At 38.5% G+C, this 26,166-nt stretch overlaps 1 protein-coding gene across 1 annotated transcript in view; it reads right to left on the bottom strand.

Moving 5' to 3' along the window:
• The window catches only part of TUSC3 (tumor suppressor candidate 3), a 146,153-nt gene extending 122,058 nt beyond the window's left edge, over positions 1-24,095 (bottom strand). Inside the window, exon 1 of the mRNA XM_075150562.1 lies at positions 23,897-24,095. Within this exon, the coding sequence (XP_075006663.1) occupies positions 23,897-24,025 (129 nt within the window). The 5' untranslated portion in view covers positions 24,026-24,095. The remainder of the gene's footprint in view (positions 1-23,896) is intronic.
• Between the last annotated feature and the right edge of the window lie 2,071 nt (positions 24,096-26,166).

Genomic DNA, 26,166 nt, shown 5'->3' with positions numbered 1-26,166 from the left:
CAGTAGACATTCTGGGAGACACCAAGTTGGGGAGGCCATAAAGAATATTTCTTTTACTTTAGACAGTTGTTCTCAGACATCCAAAATTGAAGCACAGGATTAATTTTCCTTGAAAAGAGGATTCTTTACATAAACCGGTAATAGCACACTAGTTTTGTCATCCATTATTGAAGGAACATTAGAATATATTGTTTCAGGTAGGTATAGATCTACCACACATACCTAAAATATATAGTAGTGTCATATACTCAAAAATTAATACCACTTTGTGCTACACAATTTGGTAAGTTTTTGTAAAGTTTAGGTTAAATTATTTCAAGTATTTGTTATGTGATCCAGTGTACCTTTCATGTGGCAAAACGTGCATTTCAGCAGCACAAGGACAACCGACCACAGTATAGTACAGCCATAGGAACTGCAAGAAAGGCTAACAGAGATAGAACAAATCCATATGGTTCCACTGGTGCTAACAGGTCAGATTCAGCCTGCAAAACACAGGATGTCTAACTGTCCGTATCACCAAGAAACCATTTCAGCAGCCAGTAACCTTAATGTAAAAGTGATGCTGCTCTTCCCTGAGCAACTCCTAAGAATAAAAAGGTAGCCCACATAACTGTATGATACCTTAGATCTGTTCACACCGCACTATTTCGACAACTTTACTGGTTTCCAGATATTTACCATCACCAAAATGAAAAGTGTTGGAGGCAATGATCTGGACATCTACATTTTAATGTATGACTTTAGAGAATTAAATAAGTAGCTCTTTGGCAGATATAATACGTAATGTCCTGTTAATAATAAACATCTTGAGCTAAATGTATTGTCATTAGTTTTACAATACACAATACTTTCCAGTAAAAATGGTTTGATTATAACTTTATGAAGAACTGGACTTCAAAAGTTTCCTACAAGCATTCAGAAGTTATCTGCTAATGTAATTTGTGGTCCCACAAATTTTAAAGAATTAGAAGCCTTCACCTAAATTATCAAATTGTACAATTTTTACAAATTGTGTATTTTAAGTTTTACATTGTAATTTTATAGTCCTCATACTGCCGCAGCAACAATTTGCACACCTTCCCATCATTCTGTAAGTGTGCAAGGCTTAAGACTTTAATCCATTTTTCAGGGTTAAATCTACATAGTCCATGCACTCAAACAGCTGAACCTGAAAGAAATAACTCTCTAATCTTGGTGCACATGCTACCTACAGGGTCTTTTAAAACGATGGCCATATTTTTATGGACAAGAAATTCAGAGGAGGAATTATTTCCACCGGAGTCAAGTGTAGGCTGGCTGCCTGCGCCTTAGCAAGGGCAGCTGCAAGACACACAGACACAGTTGCTCAGCATATGGAGTTACCAGGGAAAGAGGGAAATCAACAACCAGGAATACACAGTGGTAAGTTAAATAATACGCATTTGGAATGTATCCAAAAATCCAACCAGGAAGATATTAGACATACAGAAGAAAAGGAACCAACAGCAGCCCTTGACCTGAGACAACAGTAAAATAGATCATAGCATAAACTGAACATTGAGAGTTTGGGAGAATTTTTCACCTTATTTCAGAATCAGTTTGCTGAAATTCTCAGCCAACTCAATACAGCTATGAATACTAAAACATTGACAAAGGGAAATTTGAAACAGTCTAGCATATACCTTCTAACAACATGAACTCAAAGTTGCACTTTTGTTTAAGAGGGCATCCATCTGAAAATTTTCTTGTATAATATTAACTCATGGCTATCTACTCTCCAATCAATCTCTCCATCCTTTTTGGGAAAGGACTGTAATAGATGCATTCCCAAAAATATGCATCAGTGAAATGCAGAAGCTTTCTCTAAGCTGTCTGTAACACATTAGAGCTTAGAGCTCAGAATGACTTTTTGCTATTGCTTATGGCTGTTTACATGACTACCTTATGACTTCTGGAGGCACGCTATATACAGCAGTTATTTGTACTGACACAAGACTTGACATCTATTCCAAACTTGAACATAATGGAAAAATATAGGCAGTATGAAATTGGAAGACAGCACACGCACCTTTCTGCTCATCTTATTTATACTCATAAGAATCTGTGCAAACATAACATCCTCTCATGAACATAAAGACACATAAAACTACTATCACTCATTTAAATAAAAATTCAATACTGGAGTGTAGCAATATTTCTAACTGAAGAAGAAATTAATAAAAATCTATACCTGCAGGGGAATTAAAGAGAAAAGTTAATCCTGCATTACATCAAACTTTTGAATAATGCTGAGACACACTTATAATATTTGTATTCTATAATATGAATTATAACACCAGTATTAACCTTTGATTGAGAAATTAATTACAGTAATATAAACTCATGTAATTAGAAAATATGATGCCACTGACCAAGTGGAGATGAGTTTGACTGTTACTATATCTCATTTTCTAAAACTCATTGATATCTGGAAATCAGGTATACCCTGCAGCAACTGCAGCTGCTGATGTAAAAGTGTGCCTTATACTAGGACAAGCGTGGTATACTTTCCATCAATACTGGTATGTAAAGAAGGAGAAAATGTATCTTATGTTGACAATGGAAATTTATGCATATGGGACAGCTGCCATTTTGGATATCACTCAAATTCACAATTAAAAGGTCAACCCTTACTGCTTTTTGCTAATCAGACAGTTCTAATCTTGAAATCTGTTGTATATTCTATATCCATAAATTGTGTTAAGAGCATCAAGCAATGAACTGTCCCAAAACTCATGTGATGAAAAAAAAGCCCCATGTTCTTTTATCTTGCATTGAGTGAATTCCACACCATCAAATCATAATTCTAACTCCATAACCGAGAAGTCTTGAATGTCTTGGCCTCAGTATGAATGTCCTGGATCAAAAAACCTCCTCAATATGTTAGATGCTATTGAGCAACACAAGTTGTAACTAGCCACTTCTACATAGCGCAGCTCCAGAGGAAATGAAACATTTCTCTTGCGTTACTTTTTCTTTTTTTTCCTTTCTTTGCTATCAACAAGAGAATACTGATAGTCAGGAAGCCTAGATTCTATTCCTAGCTCTGAGAAATAATGATTGTTAGAAAGGAGGTGGCAAATTAGTTTGGTCACTTCGAAAGGCAGGATGAGATAGTGAGTAAGATTTAGACAGACAATCAGTTTTCAGTCCTACATTAGCATTTTTATTTTTTTTAATTTGGAAAATATACTGCTTCCTACTTTCCAAGCATCATTTTAATTTTCTTGTTCCCATCTCTGGCAGCAGTCCCCTAGATAAGATGGACAGCTGGTAGAAATACAAGTATTTCCCTCCTCTTTCGTCCATACACTTATCAGGAAGATAACCATATTTGACCCATCGCAGATATGTAATCAAAATCCACTGGACTTATCTTGGTACATGAATGCTCCATTATTGCAAAAAAAACCCTGTAATCTACTTCATATAATTGAATTGGCTAATCAAGAGATTATATACTATGTAGCTCAAAGAGATTCCAATAAGGGGCTTATACTACATGTAAACCATGTTATAAAAGAAAATGAGCACTATGGCTAGAGTTGAGTAGAAACAGAAAAATAAGTATCCTTGCATCAATACTTTTTCAAGTGTGAAAGATTCTGATATTGTCAAAGTTTACATTCTGCACATTATTTTTTCCACTTCCAACAGATGAGCAGGAAAAAATTAACATTTGTTAAAACTGAACTCCAACAAAGTCATAACTGTGATGTAAGCAAGATCTGACTCAAAAATCTGATTTAATCATTCCGTAAATTCAGTTTTAAATGCATTAAACTTACATTAAATCCATACAAAAGATGATCTCAGAAGGCAGGTGGGGAAAAATGTGTAATCATAACATTGTGTTGGCTTGCTGAACATGCACAGTGAAGAGTTTGAAGTGGGAAGGAGGAGAAAAGCTCAGGACCAGATGGCCTCCTCTAGTATTTGCTTACAGTGATTCCATATCCAACCAAGAGCAGCAAGGGCAAATGAGAGAAATTCACTTTAAAAAACTGTTGCCAAAAAGAGGCCTTTCTGAAAAGGATTGTAACCCTTTTACTGAGCTCTTATTTTCTCTTACCTTTTTTCATTAATGTTATCTATATTATTTAACCCAGGTCCTTCTTTCAGTAATGTGAAGCCTACAATCTTCATAAAGAGTGAAGGAAAGAGGACAGAACACTTGTCATCCATCCTCCTCTATTAGAAGAATTGCAGAATATTACTAAAGGAATCTACACTACCAGCAGTTCTTTGGCATCCTGGAAACTGGTTTTAGAGAAGTTCAGAATTTCCTTCAATTTATTAGTTCACATACACTTTTCTTCACAACTCAAATGGTACACAGAAGTGATGACAAAAATCACTCATTCTTTGGACTGCTGTTTTAAGTATTTCAAAGCAACTGTTATTACAGTATGTATGTAGTATTACACATTCATTCATAAAGCAGCCAACCATCTAGATGTATTCTTGGTTCCATATTTCCTTAAAAGGTAATTTTTAACATAGCACAACAGGAAAGCCATTGATAAAAGTGTCAAAAATTGTAAGGGGAAAACACCCCAGACCTTCAGGCTTTTCTTTTCGAATATGTTACTGTTAAAAAAAATCACAGATAGTGTTTCAAAAGACATAAGGGGAAGTTGGTTTTCTTTGACCATGTGCACCCCTGTATATTTGGTGGATTTTTATTATACATTCAATTTCCTCTGCTTTCATGAAATTTTGTAACATACAGAATAAAATTTCATAAATCCTTTCGATTATAAGTTTCATAGTGCTTTTGCAGATTGACAAAACCTATCGTTAGCACTTACAGCACTTTTTTTTTTCAAAATTAACTTAACTTTGACGCTTATTGCGTGCTAGTAAGAAAGGCATTAAAATATCAAAATCATTGACATTAGAAAACTGAACTGGCCAAAAGGTGGGGTTTTCAAGTACCCTTTTTTTCCCCTTTTTTGTTGTTGGTTTTTTTTTTTTTTTTAACTGAAGGTATCTAAATCTTCTGAATTTACACAAGAATTACATAGCACAGAGCACATACCAAAAGACAACTGTTACTTTGTTTCTCTTTCTAAACAGACTTAAAAAGATTTTGAGCTGCCATACCTCAAAAACAAAAAAAGCAATTTATCTGTTTAATGCTTCCTTTTCTTGGCAATGAAAAGGAAAATGCAGGAACAAAGGGAAGTACCAACCTTTCCATTTTATAAAATGGACAAGTAACAAAAGAAGATTGGGCAGAGTTACACAGGAAACCAAGTACACATTTAACAATTGAATTCAAATACCTCAAGTCTCCAGATGATGCTTTAACATTAAGGACAGTCTTAGCAATGACTGTCTCTCAAGTGGGGAAGGTAAGATAGCAAATTTCCTTTTTCTACAATGATATTAGAAAGTAGTACCTTGTTGTATTTCTTCACTTGAAATTAGTGAAAGCTCACTTTGGTTTCAAGGTCAAATTGTTCTCAGGATGAAGAAATTAATTGTGAGCTTTCTTTTGGTTTTTCTTGTTTGGTGTTTTTTTTTTTTTTCCCCCCAAATATCAGTCAACCTGCCTCTCTGAACAGATGTGCATTTAAGGGCATTAACAGTACCTACCAAACACAATCACAAATATCTCCAACACTTTACATGGATAACAGTAGCAACAGGATCTAGTCAATTTAATGGACAATCTCCTATAAGACAAGAAAGGAAAGGTTCCAACACAGAGCATTGCTCTGCATGAATTGCCACTAAAAAAAAAAACCCAAACTAATAAAAATCCTACTTTATATAAAGGAAAATTCACAATTTTCTCCTTTGCTAGAAATGACAAATTGTAATACAGAAGGGTTCAGATGACACAACTACCTAATTGCAAAAGTTTGGATGCAAGTTCAATTGATTTTTCCTTCTCTCCTCTCATCATATGCAAAGCAATCCTCTTCCTTCTTTTTCTTTCGGTAAAACATTATTTTGTTGTCATTTTATTACATACATTCTTTGCCATCTCTGACATTTCTTCTCCATAGTTTTATTCTATTATGCCATGCTTTTATTGGTCACTTTATTGTCAGAGTTTCCTAGCTATTTCTATTTCTCAGGAGGAAAAAAACCACACAAAAATATGATAGAACCATTAAATTCTTCTCTGCAACTACTACCTCAACATTTTCAAACAACAAGACCTTTTACAAAGCTTTCCTTTTTCCTCTGCCAGCCATCCAGATGAAGTTCTTGCATACTTGCAATTACTCGTACATTAAGGGACAGAAATATTATGCAGTTCCTTGAGCAGGAGCTCCTTTCATCGGAATACTACCTTCCCTGGTAAGTCATTCATCAGAAGACAAAGGACATAACATGGTGCTAAATTAATGAATGGATTCTGTGGTTCAACAGGAGGTAGACAATCTCTAGTGACAGAAAAAGCCCTTAATCCTTTTAACATAAAATAATTACTTTGAAGTTTCAGATCTATCTCCGAGTAGTTTAAGGAAAGACTATTCATAGATACCATCACGTAATTTTGATCTAAATAAAAAAGGTGCAATTAATAAGACTAAAGCAGAAGTTCATTGTTGAATGCTAAATCAAGACCATACAAGTGGTTAGGAAGCTTTAATGAAAAACCTAACGGTTTAAACATGTAAAGAAACAGCCGTTTAAACATCCATACTCAGCATTAATTTCTGGGTCGAATATTAAAAATTCAAGTACTTTATAGTGGATAACTCAATAACTCACATTGAGGAAACTGGAAGTGGAATTACTATCTACATTAGAAAAGTGAAAATTTGATGTGTTTACCAAAATAACATCGCGTTCTCATAAAAACATGAACATATCATGAAGTCTAAATTTTTACCTTATGAAATTAACTTCTGAAATTAAATTTCTAAAGGCCTATGCATTTTTCATTCTTAGAAAAAGTGACTACAGATCTAATGATGAAAACCACTTGAAAGTGTCTCTCTAAACTCATTTTAAAACACATTCCTTTAACTTTTTGTAGACTCAAGATTCACTGTAAAGACTTGAGTAAAAATGTGTTTCCTCCAGAACATTTTTACTATCAAAACAGTTCATTAAATTCAGGAAAAGTTCCATTTTCACTTCTTGGGAGATGTACAGACTTCAAATTACTTTGGAAAACAAAGCTGCTGTATCAGCTAATGGACTTGTAATTTTCTCTCTCACAGCCAAGCAAGCATGAGTTCTGCATGAGAGCACAATGCATTCATTGCTCAAAAAAATGATGTTGCTATAACTGAACAGCTTCAGCTAGATTTTTGAATCACTTAAGATACATGCCAATAGATTAATACACTAATACACTTCTTTGAGAAGTCATAGAGATCAGGAGACGTCCCAGAAGACTGGAAGACGACTAATGTCACCCCCATCTACAAGAAGGGCTTAAAGAAGGATCCAGGAAATTATAGGCCCATCAGGCTTACTTCAGTTATGGAACGAATCTTCCTGGGGGTTATCACAAGTCAAATGAAGTACACGATTGGGAAAAGCCAGCACGGATTCACCAAGGGCAAATCATGCTTGACAAACCTGATCACCTTCTACAACAAACTAACCTGCTCCGTTGATGTGGGGCGAGGAGTGGACATTGTCTACCTGGATTTCTACAAGGCTTTCGATACGGTTTCCCACAGCCTCCTCCTAGAGAAACTGATGCGTTACCGTCTAGACAAGTGGTCTGTGCGGCAGGTGGGCAACTGGCTGACAGGCCGCACCCAGAGGGTGGTGGTAAATAGCTCCTTTTCAAACTGGCAACCTGTCAGTGGGGTCCCCCAGGGATCGATATCAGGCTCAATGCTGTTTAATATCTTCATAAGTGATCTGGATGATGGGATCAAGTGTACCCTGATGAAGTCTGCCAATGATACCAAACTGAGTGGGGAAGTGGACACGTCGGAAGGGAGAACCACCCTGCAGGAAGACCTGGATAGGCTGGACGAGTGGGCTAACAAGAACCTTATGAAGTTCAACAAGCACCAGTGTAAGGTCTTGTACCTGGGAAAACATAATCCAGGAGTGCAGCACAGGCTGGGATCCACCCAGCTGGGGAGCAGCTCTGTGGAAAGGGACCTGGGGGTCCTAGTGGACAACAAACTCAATATGAGTGAACAGTGTGCTGCTGTGGCAAAGAAAGCCGACAGGATGCTGGGTTGCCTCAACAAGGGCATCACCAGCAGAGATAAAGAAGTCATTATCCCACTTTACTCAGTGCTTGTCAGGCCACGCCTGCAATACTGTGTTCAGTTTTGGTCCCCGCTATGCAAAAAAGATATGGACAGGCTGGAGAGGGTCCAGAGAAGGGCCACAAAGATGACCAAAAGACTGGGAAGCCTGCCATACGAGGAAAGGCTGAGAGAGCAGGGTTTGTTAAGCCTTGAGAAAAGAAGGCTTAGGGGAGACCTTATCACCATGTTCCAGTATTTAAAGGGTGGCTACAAAGAAGATGGAGACTCCCTTTTTACAAGGAGCCACATGGAAAATAAGAGGGGTAATGGGTACAAGTTACTCCTGGGGAGATTCCGATTGGACACAAGAGGACAATTTTTCACAACGAGAACAATCAGCCATTGGAATAATCTCCCCAGGGAAGTAGTGGATTCCCCAACATTGGACACTTTTAAGATTCAGCTGGACAGGGTGCTGGGCCATCTTGCCTAGACCATGCTTTTGCCAAGAAAGGTTGGACCAGATGATCCTTGAGGTCCCTTCCAACCTGGTATTCTATGATTCACTAACACAACTGTAATTATATCTCTTGAACACAGTGGGACAAGAAAAATGCGATTAAAGATGAAAGTTCTACTTACTATGAAACTACATGTCATTTGAATATGCAATATATACTTGGACTTATGATCTCTCTAACATAGCTCGCTTGTAAAATGAACATGGCTAAGGCATCAGCATATTCATCCTAAATTTATGAAGAGGCTGAGGATGGAAATATCATTCATTTCTTACATAGGTGGAACTGTCCCCATCAGTACCGCCACTGATGGTACTAAAGGTTGCTAAACCTCCAATAACAGTATGTCAACTAAGAGCCTAAAGTAGGACGACTTCAGGCCTCATTGTTTTCTGGTGTAGCCCACTTACTAGCATGTTTTCTATAGTATAAAATACTTTGCAATAAAATACACTTACATTTAATCCCCCATCTAGCATTCCATTAAAACCAAGTCAAATATGGTGATATTTGACCACCTATGAACTACATCAACTACTACTTTAATCTTGTACTATACTCTCTCTTGCTTGGTATAGAATCATAGAATTATTTAGGTTGGAAAAGACCTTTCAGACCATCGAGTCCAACTATAAACCCAACACTGCCAAGTCCACCACTAAACCATGTCCCTAAGCGCCACATCTACACGTCTTTTAAATACTTCCAAGGATGGTGACTCAACCACTTCCCTGGGCAGCCTGTTCCAAGGCTTGACAACCCTTTCAGTGAAGAAATTTTTCCTAATACCCGATTTAAACCTCCTCTGGCGCAACTTGAGGCTGTTTCCTCTTCTCCTGTCACTGTTACTTGGGAAAAGAGACCAACACCCACCACACTACAACCTCCTTTCAGGCAGCTGTATTGAGCGATAAGGTCTCCCCTCAGCCTCCTTTTCTCCAGACTAAACAGTCCCAGTTCCCTCAGCCGCTCCTCATAAGACTTGTGCTCTAGACCCTTTACCAGCTTCGTTGCCCTTCTTGGGACATGCTCCAGCACCTCCATGTCCTTCTTGTAGTGAGGGGCCCAAAACTGAACACAGTATTCGAGGTGCGACCTCACCAGTGCCAAGTACAGGGGGACAATCAGTTCCCTACTCCTGCTGGCCACACTATTTCTGATACAAGCCAGGATGCTATTGGCCTTCTGGGCCACCTGGGCATGCTGCTAGCTCATATTCAGCCAGCTGTCGACCAGGTCCTTTTCCAACAGGCAGCTTTCCAGCCATTCTTCCCCAAGCCTGGAGCACTGCATGGGGTTGTTGTGACCCAAGTGCAGGACCCTGCACTTGGCCTTGTTGAATCTCATACAATTGGCTTCAGCCCACTGATCCAGCCTGTATCTGTAGATGTAACCAGTACTTAGTTTAACTAAGCCACACAGAAGCAGTTAATAAAGGAATTTGGATCTATGGCAAACAGGAACTGAGACCAGAGCTAGCAATTCCAGATTTCAACAAGCTTCTCCTGCCTGCCACCAGGTACTTCAACCCAGATTTTATGTAATCTCCCCCTCCTCCACATTCTTGTAATATACAAACAGCCTAGAACAGCAAACGAAAAATGTTCATTTAAGCACCATTACTTCTAAATGTTCAGGGGCTGGCATTTTGAGCACCAGGCATAACGCACTCTACTTTTACTTCCTTCAGCCACCTCCACTGACAAAGGCAGTTACAACTGGGAAGGGGATGGCAGATTAGGTAAAGAAAGTGAGTGTACACTGAAGAACTCTCACTACTCAAAAGTAACCTTGATTTCTTTCACTGCCCTCTGTGTGTTCCCCATCTTAGAAGTCTGGCAGGCAGCACTCATGTCCAGATGGTGGACAAGTAAACCTACTTGAATAGATTGTATTACAACGTTTTACACTAAACAGTTATTGGATTAAACGTATAAATAGTTGTGGGAACCCGGGACTTCCCTCTTTGAAATGATCATCATTCAGCTAGAAAATTATCTTCCCTCTTGTCGCTCCTCTGTGGCCCAGTGAATCCTGTAACCTTCTCTGAAGCTCTGTGCCTGTGTAAGAGGACAGTTTGATATCAGCGAATAGTGCACTGCAAATGAAGGGGTCTGCAGAACAAAATAGCTGGTGCCAAAACCTTAATATCCATACCCTGCAGGATTTTGCTTCAAACTAATTCTAAATGGGTTCCAAGGACTGAATGTGGATTAGCAATTGAAGTGCATTACCTGCATATCTGGAGTGCACACTTCAGTTTAATTTCAGTAATATAATCCAGTTCACACACTCAGAGACCATTTCAGAGCGCAAACTATGCGTTGCAGGGGGAAAACAACTGATACACTTCAGAGCAGGAGCCTGCTTTTTGAATTTAAACAATAATGCGGACCACCTTAAGAGGATCCAAGCACCGAGAGCAGCAGACAGCCAAGTCTTTAGGGTACTTTATGTGACGCAGAATATCATTTCCCAGAAATCAAATGAATATCAACTGCTCCCACTATTTCAGTTTCCCAGACATGCTCTAACCACAACATACGTTACTGTATAAAAGCTTGCGATGTCACATTTCATTGACAAATTAAATCCTATTGTGAATGTTACAAGTTCATAGCACAGAATGACTTCAGAATGCCTAGTTTCTGTGCATAGAATGGGCTAAAACACAAGATGCTGAATCAGATGAGGATTGTCCTCCGTATGTACAAAAGCAGAACTTCAGGTGCCTATTACTTTATAAGAAATTGAATAATGTTAGCAGCCTCCAGAACGCAGTTACACAAGAGCATTTTAGATGAAAATTTTACTCTGAAAGCTACATTCTCCATGAGGTCTGGTTAAAGCACTTTGATCATTTATAGGATCTAGGTTTAGAGTTAGAGGAAGACAACAACTCACACTTGTCAATACAAAGGTAAATGCTATTTCATATAGACCAGGACAAACCAATGTGTGTATGTAGTATGTGTGTGTGTGTATACATATATATATTAAAAAATCTAACTGTATTGACTGATTTATCCAGCTTAGAGGAAACAAAAAAAAAAGAAAAGAGAAAGCTTACCATGCATTTTAAGTGGAAAATTATTAGCAATGCCCCAAACCAAGAAAAAGCATAAAGGAAATTAAAAACAATGATAATATCTGGAGCCTGTCCAGCGGATATTAATAATGTTTTATCTAAGTTTCTAAACAAATTGCCCACTAAAGAAGTTAGTGCACTGCTATCAATAAACAGAGATTTGAAGAAAACTTATAAATATAGACAAGAGCTTCTATCCACACCTAGCTTATAAGAGAAAGTGTCTCACAACAGAAGGAAAATATTTACACAGTAACTTAGTTCAGCATCAATATGCACCCTTCCTGTCAATTTCTGAACAATTTCTGCCTCACCCACTCAAAGCACTGTCACATTGTCAATAACTGAATCCATCTGCTGTGGACAAAAAAGAGGCATAACAGTCCTACATCTTGAATTTGGATTAAGCTTCCAAGGACTGATGTCCTCTTTGAAATTCCAATGAAATTCCTGCCATTCACTTTCCACTTCAGTTGGAAGCTTTGGTAGAAATCAGGCATAGAACTGAAAGATGGAAAAGGTTCCAGTGAAATGCATTAAAGCTGAGCCATCATATGGTTACCAAGAGTACAAACCATGACTAAAATATTTAGAAGTGTGATGCAAAAATAATATAGAATTCAGACAACTTAGAACTATCAGTTTCTATCCTCTAACAGATTTCTAAAAGATTTAAGGACCCTTACTTCTGAATACATGTGATCATTGAACTTGGCATCTCTTAAATCTTAACAGTTAAACCTGGCAAACATATTTATTATTTTTTAAGGCAAGGTCATGTCACGTTTCCTTAAAGAAAAAGAATACCATTAGAACGATTTCCTGAATGAAATTACCAAATACCGCCATCTGGATTTTGTGATAAAAATTACTGCTTAACTGTAATAAAAGGACACATCTAAATAGCATGACCAAAACATTCCTGCTGGATCAAAACAATATTTGTTTGGATGATCAAAACTTGTTGGTTTAGAAATGCATGTATCGTATTGTGTGCTTTTTAATATATTTACATGCAATTTTTGTGGCATAATATTTCACAGGCATTTCGCCTCAAATTCAGATCAACTCTCACAGAAAAGCAAAAGTTGATCAGATTCAACACTCCTAGCTGATCAGGCAACTCATTGAGCAAGTCACATTTCAGGATGAGATAAGTTAGAAGAATCCAGGACTTGCTGAGAGAACATGCAGGAGGAGTCTGGCTATGAATGAAGTTTTATGTGCCATTAACAGCAATTCCATTTAAGGTATATGGCTGGTAGCTGATAAGAAGAAATCTTATCAACTTCAGTCATCCATCACCATAAAGATTGATCCACTTTGAACTGATTTTTGCTATACTCAACTACTAGATTCATAGATAGCCTGAAAACCTTCTTACAGTGTAAAGGCAACATAAATGGTTGATGAAAATCTAAAGCATTTTTTGGAAATGAGGTCAGAAAAGTACAAGCGTAAGAGCACATAAAAAGTTTCACTTCTTCATACTTTTACAGTAAAGCATTGCATTTAGTGTTATATTAACCTCTTTACGTATCCCATTAATTCTGCTAGTCTAGTTCTTGTAGTTAAAAAAAAAATCTTCTAGGACTATTTCAAAAAAGTAAGCCAAGGTAGCATCTCAAAGAGATTGTTGAACACAATAAAGCTAGAACAAACAGAAATCCTTGGCAATTCATGCCCTCGTCACTTCAAGACAGCTCTCAACAGTTTTTATTTTCCCTTATGTACTTTTTCTGCCTCCAGCCCAATAATAATAAAAAAACAAGCTTTATCAAAGAAGTTAACTTCAGCAAGTTGCCTTTGTTTTCCAAAACCCACTGTTTAGGGAAACATGTGATGGGATTTCCATTTAAGTCACCAGGATGTGTAATGTTACAGTGGACATGAGGTTTGCATGTTTAGCTAACCTGTTTCTCACAGGTTAGCTAAACATTCGTGGATAGAACGTAATTAAGTTCATCTGCAACTTGTAATAATTCTACTTCATATCCAACTACCAAGCTGCATAGCCTATGTTTAAAAAAGTACTCAAACACAGCAGTAAAGGAGGAGGAAGAATTCTCAACGTTTTCTAGGTCTCTGAACATGCCCTACACTTGAACACACCAGACTTTGCAGTGAGATCAAGTCTATGGCCACACTAAAAAGATTGATGAAGTAAGTAGCAAGTGCATTAATTCCCCTAGGCATCCGATCTTAAGCATAACCTGAAAATATCTAATTAATATCCAAAAACATCTCAGTAAAAGGCATCACAGAGGATTTACTTCAAAAGCATGCCTGAAAACAAAACCCACTTATTGCTGTGTGCATTTGTACACTCTTCTAAATTATAGAGTGTTTGGGGAAGTAAGGAGAAGTGGATTCAATCTGATCTTCATCAACCTGGAAGTATTCAAGTCCCATGTCTCAGGAGAAATCCCTGAAACCACATCCTATAAACCACAACTAATAGGCATGCTTGCACCACCTTACACGATCTGAACAGAAACCAGAGTATATACCACCTTAACCATGTGGAGAAAGAAAAAAAAGCAAGCAATACTCTAATCGAGTGACTACATTCTTATTTTACTTTTTCATTGTTATCATTTTTAAAGACCATGTACATAGTCCTCAATGAAGAATTAGTATACAGTCATCACGACTACCTCCTCCTGCAGCTGAAGTCTGCGCAATACTTTACCAGGACATCTTCTACTTTAGGAAGTTATACCAAATTCTGGACAGCACAGAGTGGACAGCACAGCCTTACAGTTCTGACTTTAGCAGAACTCTAGAGAAGGACAAGATTTCAGAAACATCCTTTTGCACTTCTTATTCCCTAGTTCAAGATCACCAGCTATACAGAGTGCTGGTACTATGATGAGGTGCCCTACTCCTTCCGTTACTAAGTTGCTCTACGATTGCCTCACTTAATTGTAGCTTGAATTCCTCTCTTTGGACGAACACCTAGGCATATACTGGTATATATAATTTATTCCTTCACTGCATGTAGCCCTAGCCCTGCAACTTCTAGGGTATCTAGAAAAGCATGCATTACCTCTGTCAGTCAAAATAGATTTCTGCTTGTATTCAAGTATCTTCTTTATACTGTTAGATAACCTTGAAAAAACAGAGTAGAGAAAGGAGCTGTACTTTGAAGCATCCTGTCTGATCAGTTTTATCATCCCCCACATTAATCTCCCTTGCAGAATCTGAGTCTCTAGTTATGTCTTTTATAGAAAGATAAAGAGTACATTAAAATACTTTAATAGGATTAAAAATAAAAATCATTTTAAGTTTCATATTTTTAGTATACCAGTACCCCAGTGAATTTACTAATTATGGATTAAATGCAATTTAGATTTTATTCTAGTTTACTACCAAAAGTAGAGGAGAGTCATATGGAGTTGATGATAACTAAGAGAAGGAAAGAGAAAAAAATGTTTTAAGTAATAATTTGAACCACTGAAGTAAACAAAGACAAAGCATCTACAATTACCAAGAAAAGTTTAAGCAGCACCAACCAAAAAAATACTTCTCATACTTTATTGTTAAAATAACCATTTTCTTCAGCATGGTGTAGAAAAAACACTGCAATATAAATATAACAATTCATTACTCTAAACAGACAGACTCTTGGAGGACAGCGCAGTTTTGAGTTAAAGGCTTAACTTCAGATTCAGAAGGCACCTCTGCCACTGACAAGATCTAAGAAAGAAAATACATGAAAAAGCCTGAATGTGTAGTCAGCAGGACCTGATAATATGCAGTATTAAGGGAATTAGCCAATTAATTAGCTGAACAACTGTCAATTATTTTCATGAGTCATGAAAAACAGCCTAAGTATCAAAGGACTTCAGAAAACAATCAAGTTTACAAAAATGTTTAGTAGAAGTTATAAAATAAACCCAGAAATGAACCTTATACTTTAAGTAGGATTTTTTTCTATATTACCTACACTTTTGCTCTACAAGCTCAAAAATCTCCATTGAAGAGACAGTTACATGGCTCAGACACAAACACATACATCAAAATCTAGAAAAGTTAAACAGAAATGTAAATATGCAAGATGCAGGACTAGACCCTGTCATAGTTGGCCTATGTAAGGCAACTGGATAAGGAAAGTAACTAAAGATGCTAATTTTGTAATAGTAGAGAAGACAGCAATAATGATATGAAATTATTAAAAAGCCAAACTAAAAGCAGAGCAGAAAATAGTTTTTATCCTTCAAGAGGCAGACACTATAGCCTATAACCTTGAGCAACTCTGAGAGCTCAAAATGTCACTCCACAAAGGGACTGCACAACTGTAATTACCACTTATGTTATGAACTTGATATACAAATGTTTTACGCAACACAGCCAAACTCTGCTAAGCTTAACGACCAGTATGGCTGAAATTCAAAAATAAGTTGCTTTAGATTCAGAAGAAAAGAACAAGTAATGGAATGGCGTAATTAGGTTAAGGACTGCAACTGCTTAAGAGGAAGATGAAGAACTTGCAGCATTCCAAAATGCTATTATCAGATACGATCATCAGAAGAAAATAAAATCGTAACAATAAATCCTATTAGGTGGGAGAACAGTCTCCCCAGAGAAATGATAAAAGTCCTGCCACCAGTCACGAAGAAGAGTGTTGTCACGAAGAAGCCTGCACTGGCAAGCGTGCAAATCTTTTCCATCTCAATTTCTGGGATTATTTTTGGTCACCAAAATATTGCCAGGTTTTTTTAATTCCACCATAAGAGAAGCAATCCATTCAATGCAAGTATCAATTTGCTTATCTTTCTTAGAATGTGAAGCACTTGTGATAATAGCATATAAAAATATGAGTTTCTCTATATGAAATGCAGCTTTGAGGATCACTATAAAATATCTTTCAATTTATTTCATGGCAATCCCTCATTACTGAAAGTTCTAACAAAAAAAGAATGGTTATTACATTTGATAGACACACCAAACATTAAAGATGATTTTTTATATATATATATTATAATATCTCATAGCATTAGATGAAAATATAACAATACTTTTTTATTATGCCTGCTTTCAGATTTATTAGAGCAAGAGGAAGAAGCCTAAAACAAATACCAGGTAAAGTTCCTTTTTTAGTCCTGATCATTAGCTTAGCCAATAAAATGTGACCTTCAAAACACTTTTAAAAATGAAGAGAATAAATCTGAAGATCCAAAACAATAACAAAAAACCCAATGCTTTCCCACTCTAATTGTACTGACTGATTTTTCCAGAGCACTTAGAACTCAAGCAGATACAATCTGTATTTTCCATGTGGTTGCACAGGATGTGCTGTATAAACGGTTATAGAACAGAACAGGGGAAAAGATCAATTATGGCACTGATCCGTCTTATGACAGCAAGGTTGCCAAATGGAGACATCTGGGACAGAAAAGTTTCAGTAATCCAATTACAAAATGCTATCAGGCTGCTGTAAGTATCCTTTATTTCACTTATTGTAAGCAATCACTGAAGGCATCAAGGTTTTCTATACAAATTTGTTAAAATAAGAACTGCTAGTTAATTTTGTCAAGTTTCTCCAAAACTTTAGTTATTAGGAATAGAAGAGGAAGGGATATAGAGGCTTTTGCTGCTTGTAAAAATCAGCAAAAAATAAAGAATTCTTGCAAACACTTTTTTCTCATTCTTTTTAGGACAGAGTAGAGAAAAACACTTAGAATTGCGTTTAAAGAATTTTACATTTTCAGGCATGACATTGCTGTTATTTCACTTCAAACCCAGGACAGTTATTTTAAAGCTTTAAGCATTGATTGAAAAAAACCTCTTCTCTCTCTACTGCAACAATAGATAAAATGGCAAATTACACAAATGGATATAAACCCTCCACTTAAAAGACATCTTTAAAATGGCTTGAAGACGAATCTACAGTCAGGACTGAGTTTCCCTTCACAGATTCAACCTTTGCCACATCTCAATTTTAAGAAAGTTTTAAAGAGGAGTCTATGCTTGGTATAACTGCCAAACATTTTCCTGCATGCTGTTTCCAAAGCAAGACCATGCAGTGCTTTACCGTCTGGAGACCAAAACCAAAATTTTAACGATTAGAAGACCAAAAAAGGCTTTATATTCAAGTTTAATGTTAAACAGAATGTCATGAGATAAAGAGAAGAAACTTAAGTTTTAATTACCACTATTTTGTTGAAATAGTATCAGAGATCCTGAAAGATCAGGAATCTGTCTCTTATACTACACATGCTGAACACTGCTCATTTATCATACACCTTTTTTCTTTTCTTTTTCTCCGCTCACTTTACCACATTTCCCATCATTTCTTTCTTTAAATTAAATATGCAGGCAGAACATTGATTGGAAGGAAAGAATGCTACAGATCATCAAAAAGAACATCAGGAGACAGAGGAAGAAACTAAGTAGTGCCCTTTCCATTTTGGAGTAACAGAGACCAAGGGCAGCAGGCTTTGCTGCACATTTTGCGGGCTCTAGCTCTGAAAGGGTGAGAATCACTATATTTATGGTGAAACACCACCACGAATTAGACTAGGAAAGGAATTTTAAAGCAGAAGGTACCATTCTGGCTGCAAGGGAAGGAACATGGTAATAATCATCTATAACCTCGAATAAACAAGATGGGGTCAATATGTAAACCCAAAGGAAAACAAGAACACATGGTGCAAAAACTAGAGGATCCTGCCAATCTATCCTAGTTAATTTCACATAAAACAGAGGAAAGTATGTTCAGGACTGAAGATTCTCTCAGGAAAATTATCACATTTAATACTCAAAGCCTTAAAAAAAAAATACACGGATGCTTCTATGTATAAGAAAAAAGATAACCTGGAAAAACTGTCAAATGCTACCTTCAGTCCCTGTCTAAATGGAGAAGACTATGCATCAAAGAATAATCTGTTCTTTACGGTCATGATGAGGACAAGAAATAACAGGCTCAAAAATGTGGGGATTGAACACACAGAAATTTAGGTTAGATCTTTGGGGGAAAAAATCCTTTTAACAATAAGACACAGTAATAGGTTACCTAAGGAAGTTGTAGACTCACCACCACTAAAGGTTTCTAAGGGCACAACAGATAGACATTTGTCAGGAACAATAAAACCATAGCTGAGCTTTGGGATAAAGGATCCATTAGATTGTCCTTCCAACCCTATCTTCTACAATTTCTCACAATTGCCATAACTTCTACATCCAGTTGGGGAAATGGTGAGAGACACAGGGAGGAAAAGATAAGGAATAGTGATAGGGATACCAGTCTTGAAATACTTCAAAAATACTCAGGCAAACTAAGACATTACAGAAGCCTACATTACAGAAGAGTAACATTACTACAATGTTGTTATACGTCATCAGCATCTTTTTGAATAGATTCAAGATCAACAAGATACTTCCACTTGAACAAAGCTGATATGTTGGTTTAGACAGACAATGTGTGTGTCAGATTTAGCAGTAATGACAAACTTACCTACAGAAAAATAGCTACTCCAATTGCATATCAGTGGTTTAACTAAGCTTCTGAATCACCCACCTGAAAGCTCAAAAATTAACTTTACCCTCTATGAGAAATGCTTTTAATATTGCAAAACCAATGTTCTCTTTCTACATGTTTCAGTCAAAAAAATCTTATTTATCTACATAAATATAATATAAATTGCCATGCGAAGCAATTTATAATAAAAAGTCAAGTGGTATATTTCAAAGCGTAATATTCTTATTCTGATTCCTTTCAATTTTTAATAGTTTTACCTACTTAAAATTTGTATAAGATACACAAAAAGCATCAAAAGGATTTGGAACATGCCTTACAGAAAATGCATGTATCTTAATACAAATATATTATTTCAGATGCTGTGGAAACAGTCAATTATTATTTTTCCCATTATGAACATAGTTTCCAACAGAACAGTTCTTCTTCAATTACTTGGGGCTATTTCCATAACCAGGAACTTTTTTTTACTTCACATTAAATAAAGGCACTGCTAAGCACCAGAATTAAAATCATAAAAGCAGTCTTTTCAAATTTAGTCAACTCTTAAGCGTGAGCCATGGTGAAAGTTATGGTGTTGCTCTTCAACTAATTTCCAAATTATTGCATTTTATCTGTGGTCATTTTAAGACAGTCCAATGTTTTCTATTTATCTCCTCAGCGGCAAAGGCTGATATGGGTGACCACAACACAGAAAAGTGAACAGCAGGATTAAGGAGAAGCAATAGGAATGTTTGTATGTTTACATATTCATGCTGCCATTCTAGAAATAGCTTCCATGACACCAGATGACTAATTATCAACTAATTCAAAACCATTCACTAATAGTTCTTTAAATTTTTACAAATTTAATCAAATTTAAGATGGACCTCAGCACTTTTCAGTAATTTGCCACAGGAGAAAGTTTCTTTAGTTATCATTAAGACTATTCTATAGTATAGGACAATGTATTTTAGTAATTTAAGAACTTACATATTTTTCCACTCCAAATACAGCTATAACATAGTATTTCACAGCCAACACAGAAATTTACACCAATGTTCTCTAGTTTCCCCATTCATCTCCTCTAGAGAAGAGCAGGCTGAGGGGAGACCTCATCGCGCTCTACAACCACCTGAAAGGAGGTTGTAGTGAGGTGGGTGTTGGTCTCTTCTGCCAAGTAACTTGCGATAGGACAAGAGGAAATGGCCTCAAGTTGCACCAAGGGAGGTTTAGATTGGACATTAGGAGAAATTTCTTTACTGAAAGAGTGGTCAGGCCTTGGAACAGGCTGCCCAGGGAAGTGGTGGAGTCACCATCCCTGGAAGTATTTAAAAGACGTGTAGATGAGGCCCTTAGGGACATGGTTTAGTGGACATGGTGGTGTTGAGTTGACGGTTGGACACGATGATCTTAGAGGTCTTTTCCAACCTTAATGATTCTATGATCTTTCTCTGCTAGCAATAAGCCTTCAAAAATATCTAAAACCTTAACTTGGTCCTCTCCTTTCTGCAAAGTCACTATTTCTGTCTTCCAGGCTCATACAACTGATCCAGACACCTCTAATGATTCAGAGTTTATGCATACTCAATGCTTGAAAAGAAAAAAAATTAAAGGAAAAAATCATTGTCTTCACCAAGGATACTTTCCTCACTTAAGCTCCAACTCCAACATCTCAAGTTCTTCTCATTTTCAAGTATTTCATTTTCAAGTACTTTTCAAGCACTCAAGGTTTTCAAAAAAGTTGCTTGGTAAAGAAGTTTCCTTTCTCTAGTCCTTAACCTCTCTTTTCATACAATCACCCTGCATAGCAAGTAGGAAAGAGGAAACTTAGATGTGACTTCTTTTCATCCCATCTCACTCTCTTGCAGTGTTCACTTTGAAACAATTCACTGTATGTTCAACCACTTTCCCAACTTCCATAAAAGCTATGGCAATCTTATCAGTCTCTCTACAGCAAAACAAGTTCACTTTACACATTTAACCTCCATCATCTTTGCCTTTTACCACTGTGCTTCTGGACAGTATTGTGAACAGGAAACTCCCATAGATCCCGTGCTCTTTCAATTCATATAATTTTCCTCAGAACAGTTTTAAAATGTTATTTCCACACTGTTTACTGTAAGAAAGTTCAAGTTTCATCTTTCGCATACAGATGTTTTTCCCCCATATATATTGGGCAAACTACTATAGTTTTCAACATGAGCTTAGTAGGGCAAGAAAAGGAGCCAGACTTTAGCTGTAACGTATACAACACAGACACATACAAAGCAGTATTTATAATATACATATAAAGTATAAAACCCTGAAAACCCCTGTAACCTTGAAAGTTACACTTTCCTTTAAGCTTGCATTTAAAGTGAAGCAAGCACTTACAATGTTGCACTACTTTCTGTAAAGTGCAGTCATACAGTATGTCTACATAAAACCAGTAAGTGTTTTGTCTGCATGAGCAGTATTTAGACCATTGCATTAACAGAAAAACATTAAACAGGAATGAAAAATGGAGGTAAAAAGATGCAGAAGATTGAGAAGTGTTAGTTAATCAATTAAATCAATTAAAAAGGAAAAAAAATTAATAACAAGTTTTATGGAGGAGAAATACCAGCTTGAACTGTAGTACCAAATGGCTAGGCAAAATATATCCATCTCAATCCAATGTACCACCTCTGCAATAGAATTGGGAAACTTTATAGAAAGTAATTGTATACGCCCACTTTAATTTGCCATTATTTTCTTGTTAGGAAAGGATTCCATTTAAAAAGAAATAAAGATTATTTCAGCTATCTTGGTAGCACAGCTGACACTCCACATGTAAGTGTCAACAAAAGTTGCAATGCCAGCACATCACAGCAAGACAGAATCAAGAGTGTCAAACATTAAACACATTTTATTTAAAAAAAACTAGTATGTTAAAGTTTTGAAAAGAAGTTAATTATAGCAGCAGATGAGCAACACATTACTGCATACTCTTTCCAGAAAGAGGGAAAAAGAGAATGCCTAGAGTGAAGGTGTTACATTGATACCCAAGGGATTTATTTCAATGATCAGATTATTCTTTAACTTAGTAAGACCACAAAGTCAGACCACTATTTAGATACTTAAATAAAGATTTTACATACTAACTTTGGCCTTTTAGAATCATAGAACTTCCTGAGTTGGAAGGGACCCATGAGAATCATCGGGTCCAACTCCTGAGTCCACACAGGGCAACCTAAAAGTTAACCATGTATCTAAAAGCGTTGCCCAAACACTTCTCGAACTCCGACAGGCTTGGGGCCATGACCGCTTCCCTGGGGAGCTTATTCGAGTGCTTGACTACCCTCTCAGTGAAGAACTTTTTCCTAATACCCAGTCTGAACTTCCCGTGACGCAGCTTTAAGCCATTCTCCCTTGAATCCTGTCACCGGACACCAGAGGGAAGACATCAGCACCTCCCTTTCTGCTCTCCCTCATTTCACTTCTTTGGCCTATAAGCCTTAGCAACCTACACAGTTCTTTAAAGAAAATCAAAACAAACAAACAAACTAGCAAAAAAAATGTTTGACCATCCTTCTCTTTAAGCAGACAGTTCAAAGAGAGGATCTGTTAGCAAAATTGTTCTTTCTCTCCCTTCCACCACCACAAAGCATGAGTCTTATGTCATCACTAACAACAGAAAACAGATGTAAAAAAAAAAACAAAAAAAACCCCAAAAATAAAATTCTACAGTTTGGCAAAAAGTTCTCTCCTCCCCTAAATGAAGTTATAAACTGTAAAGAGACTCCACTGGTTGGCCTAGCACTGGGTATAGCGTAGTAAGGTCTAGTAGCATTGAAACCTGAAAAAGGCAAATCTTTACACTACATATTTTTGCACATTTCCCTACTTAAATACAAAAGTTGCTGAAGATAGACAGTTGCTACTGAAACCGAATTAAAACTGCTCCTTCCTCCACGCCTCCCTCACCCAGAAGACACCTTGAAGAGAGCATCAGGACCTGCACCAGCACACGCACACACCTGCTGCCATCGCTTCAGTGTTATTTATCGACTCTGGGCATTTCTTTTAGTTGGCACCACAAACACGGGGTTTAACTCCATTCTCCTGCTGGCTCCCCGCAGGCCAGCGCTCCTCACCCTCGGCTGGCTGCAGGGGCACCCGAGGCCCGCCGCGGAGGCCAGCCGAGCACAGGACAGCGGCCCTTGCCTTTATTTGCTCAAAACCAGGGAGTTAAAGGCCCACGACAACGGATGGCACCCGCCTGGGCTGGGACATCAAGCTGGGGAAGGCGCAGCCGGCCCCGCGCCCTGCCGCGGCGGGCGGCGCGGCGCTGGCTCCTGGCTGCCCTGGAGACGCCGCCGGCAGCCGGCCATTTTCCGCGGAGCCGGGCGAGCGGCTGCCCGGCGCCCTCCGCCCCACAGGCGCCCCCCTCAGGGCCGGGGAGGGAGAGGAGCTGGCGGGGCAGGAGGAGGGCGGCCCGCGGCCGCGGCGGGAGGAGCGCGGGGGAGGCAGGGCGGAGAGCCCCGGGCGGAGGGGGACGCCGCCGGTGCCCGCGGGCGCTGAGACGGGGGACGCAGCACAGCAGGGCAGCCCCAGCCCCTCAGCCGGGCGCGATGGCGAAAGAAGCGAACGTTTCTACCTCCTTCTTTTTCTGTCCTCCCCCGAGCTGGCCGCAGAGGAGGAGGAGGAGCAGCAGCAGGAGGAGGAGGCAGCTCCCGGCCGGCAGGTGCAGCAGCAGCCGCCGCGGTACCCTGGTGCCCAGCGCCATGTTCCCCCCGCCGCCCGGCCGCTAGCCTCCGCCGGCGAGCACCTGCGGCACCGCTGCCCACCTTCTCCCCGCTGATTGGGCTCGGGCTCTGGCCAATCGCATCGCCCCGGGGCGCGGTAGCTCTTGGGAAATGTAGTTCTTCTCCCGCTCTCTTCGCCGCGTGCCTGCTGAGGCATTTCTACGCTATGCCGGCGGCCGTGGCGGGAGCGCGGCGGCGGCGGGGCTCGTCCGGGGGCCGTCGCTGAGGTCGGCCTCGGTGCTGGGCACCTGGCAGACGTCCGCACGCTCAGCCATACAGGCAGGTGATGTATGGTGGAGACGTTCTGTCAGCTTTATCAGGGGCAGTATGGTGTACCAAGGCTGTGGCCCCAGAAGCGGTGGTGGTCCCCAGCGGGGTGGTGGGTGTTTCAGCCCACCTGGTGTTGGGGTGAGCAGCTTTACCTGCTGCTCCAGATTCCCTGCCACAGGTACCTGAAGCACAAAGTGCAATCGTGAATCAAGACTGTGTAAAAAAAAGAAAACTAAAGATCCTTCTTTTCTACACGTTTGCATACATACACTTTCCAGATTTCACTATTCACACAGAAAGCCTTCTTGGCAGAAAATAATGTTAATGTAGTACACTAATACAATTAATTTGAATTTAATTCCCAGAGCATTAACTGTGCAGCTTTAATTTGATACTCTTGTTCACGGTACAGTCTTCAAACCAGTGATTGCATATTTTTTCCCATGAAAGTGCTGCAGTGCACGGGCTAGGTAATGTTAAATTAATGAGCGTATACTTAATTGTTTCTTCTTTTTTTTCCTAGAATTCCAAGTACTCACCTTATGCTACATTAGTTATTTACACACATCTGTGCTGAAGGCTCCAATATAGAACTATTCATTTCTTCAGAGATCTTGCTATATCACTAATTTTGTAATTAAACACCATAATAGAACACCAAATAGAAAGCGGAGGCACTGAGGGAGTATTCAAAAGTCTGTTTATTTTGGGTACAGAATTTTTAGATGGTGTTTTGATGATAATATCAGATGCTAATATGATGATGCTGCTGACGTCTTAGCACTGAGCATTTAAAACATTAAAGAGGCTGTTGTGTTCCCTTCAGTTATATTTGCAATGTGCCTTTCAAAAGTTACTTATACCCATAGGAATTGTAGATCGTATTCAAATAATCTACCAGACACTTAAGATTGGTATAAGTGTCTAAGGTCAAGAGAGTTCAGACCATCTGTTACCCACATCCATCAGATTCTGACTGTCATTGGACAATAATAATCGAAAGTGGTATGCAATCTGGGCGCTGCTTCTCAAGTATTTAGGAAGGTTGGCCCAACAGCCCTTGACTATAGACTTTGAGTTCTGACACCAGGACTGCCATAAGTCTTCAAAAAGGGTGATGTCCATATGCCAACTTTTTTTTTTTTTTAAGAGAAATCACTGTCACTCCAGATCTCAGTTACCCAAAACTTACGCTGTTCGGTAAATAGCTGCTCCCCGTTTGCAAATGGGGAAGGAGTGAGTTCAAAAGAAGGACTGAAAACAGAAAGAAATGGAAGAAAAGACAGGACACAGGAAGAGGGTCACATGGATGAGTGCAGTAGGAAGGTTAGAGGTGAGAAGCTTTGTTTTTTCCATATGTGTTCCAGTGTTTTGGAGGTCCAGTGTCTTCTGGAGGATGTAGACCTATCCTCCCCAATGTGAGCTGAGTATCTTTTCTGTCTTTTTTTGTGAACTAAGCAGAGAGAGATCCTATTTCAGTTATGGAACCCCTTGTGCTACCATTAATCTCTGAGGCTCCATTAACCTCAGATTGGGGTGGGCTGTTTTTTCAGATAAGAATATGGCTTTTAATTGAACTGGCCTTTTTATCACCTTGAAAACCCGTATCTGTTTTAAAACATCCACTTACAAATATTCTAACACCCGCTTTCTAGGGTGTGGCTAAAAAGGAACAACAGGAACAACTTACTGGGAAGCAAGACAGAGCCATGTGCTTGAGGAGCCTACACTTCCAAGATAATCTCTCTTATATTATTTGTGTCAGTACAAATGCTTCAACATGACTGTGACAAAAACTGTCTCAGTATTCCCACTATCAGTACCTCTACACTATGCTAGCCACTTCTAAGTA

The sequence above is a fragment of the Calonectris borealis genome, chromosome 4 (assembly GCF_964195595.1).
Source record: "Calonectris borealis chromosome 4, bCalBor7.hap1.2, whole genome shotgun sequence".
NCBI classification, from domain to species: domain Eukaryota; kingdom Metazoa; phylum Chordata; class Aves; order Procellariiformes; family Procellariidae; genus Calonectris; species Calonectris borealis.
The sequence above is the reverse complement of the archived record's forward strand: the minus strand, read 5'-3'. Positions and strand labels throughout refer to the sequence as shown.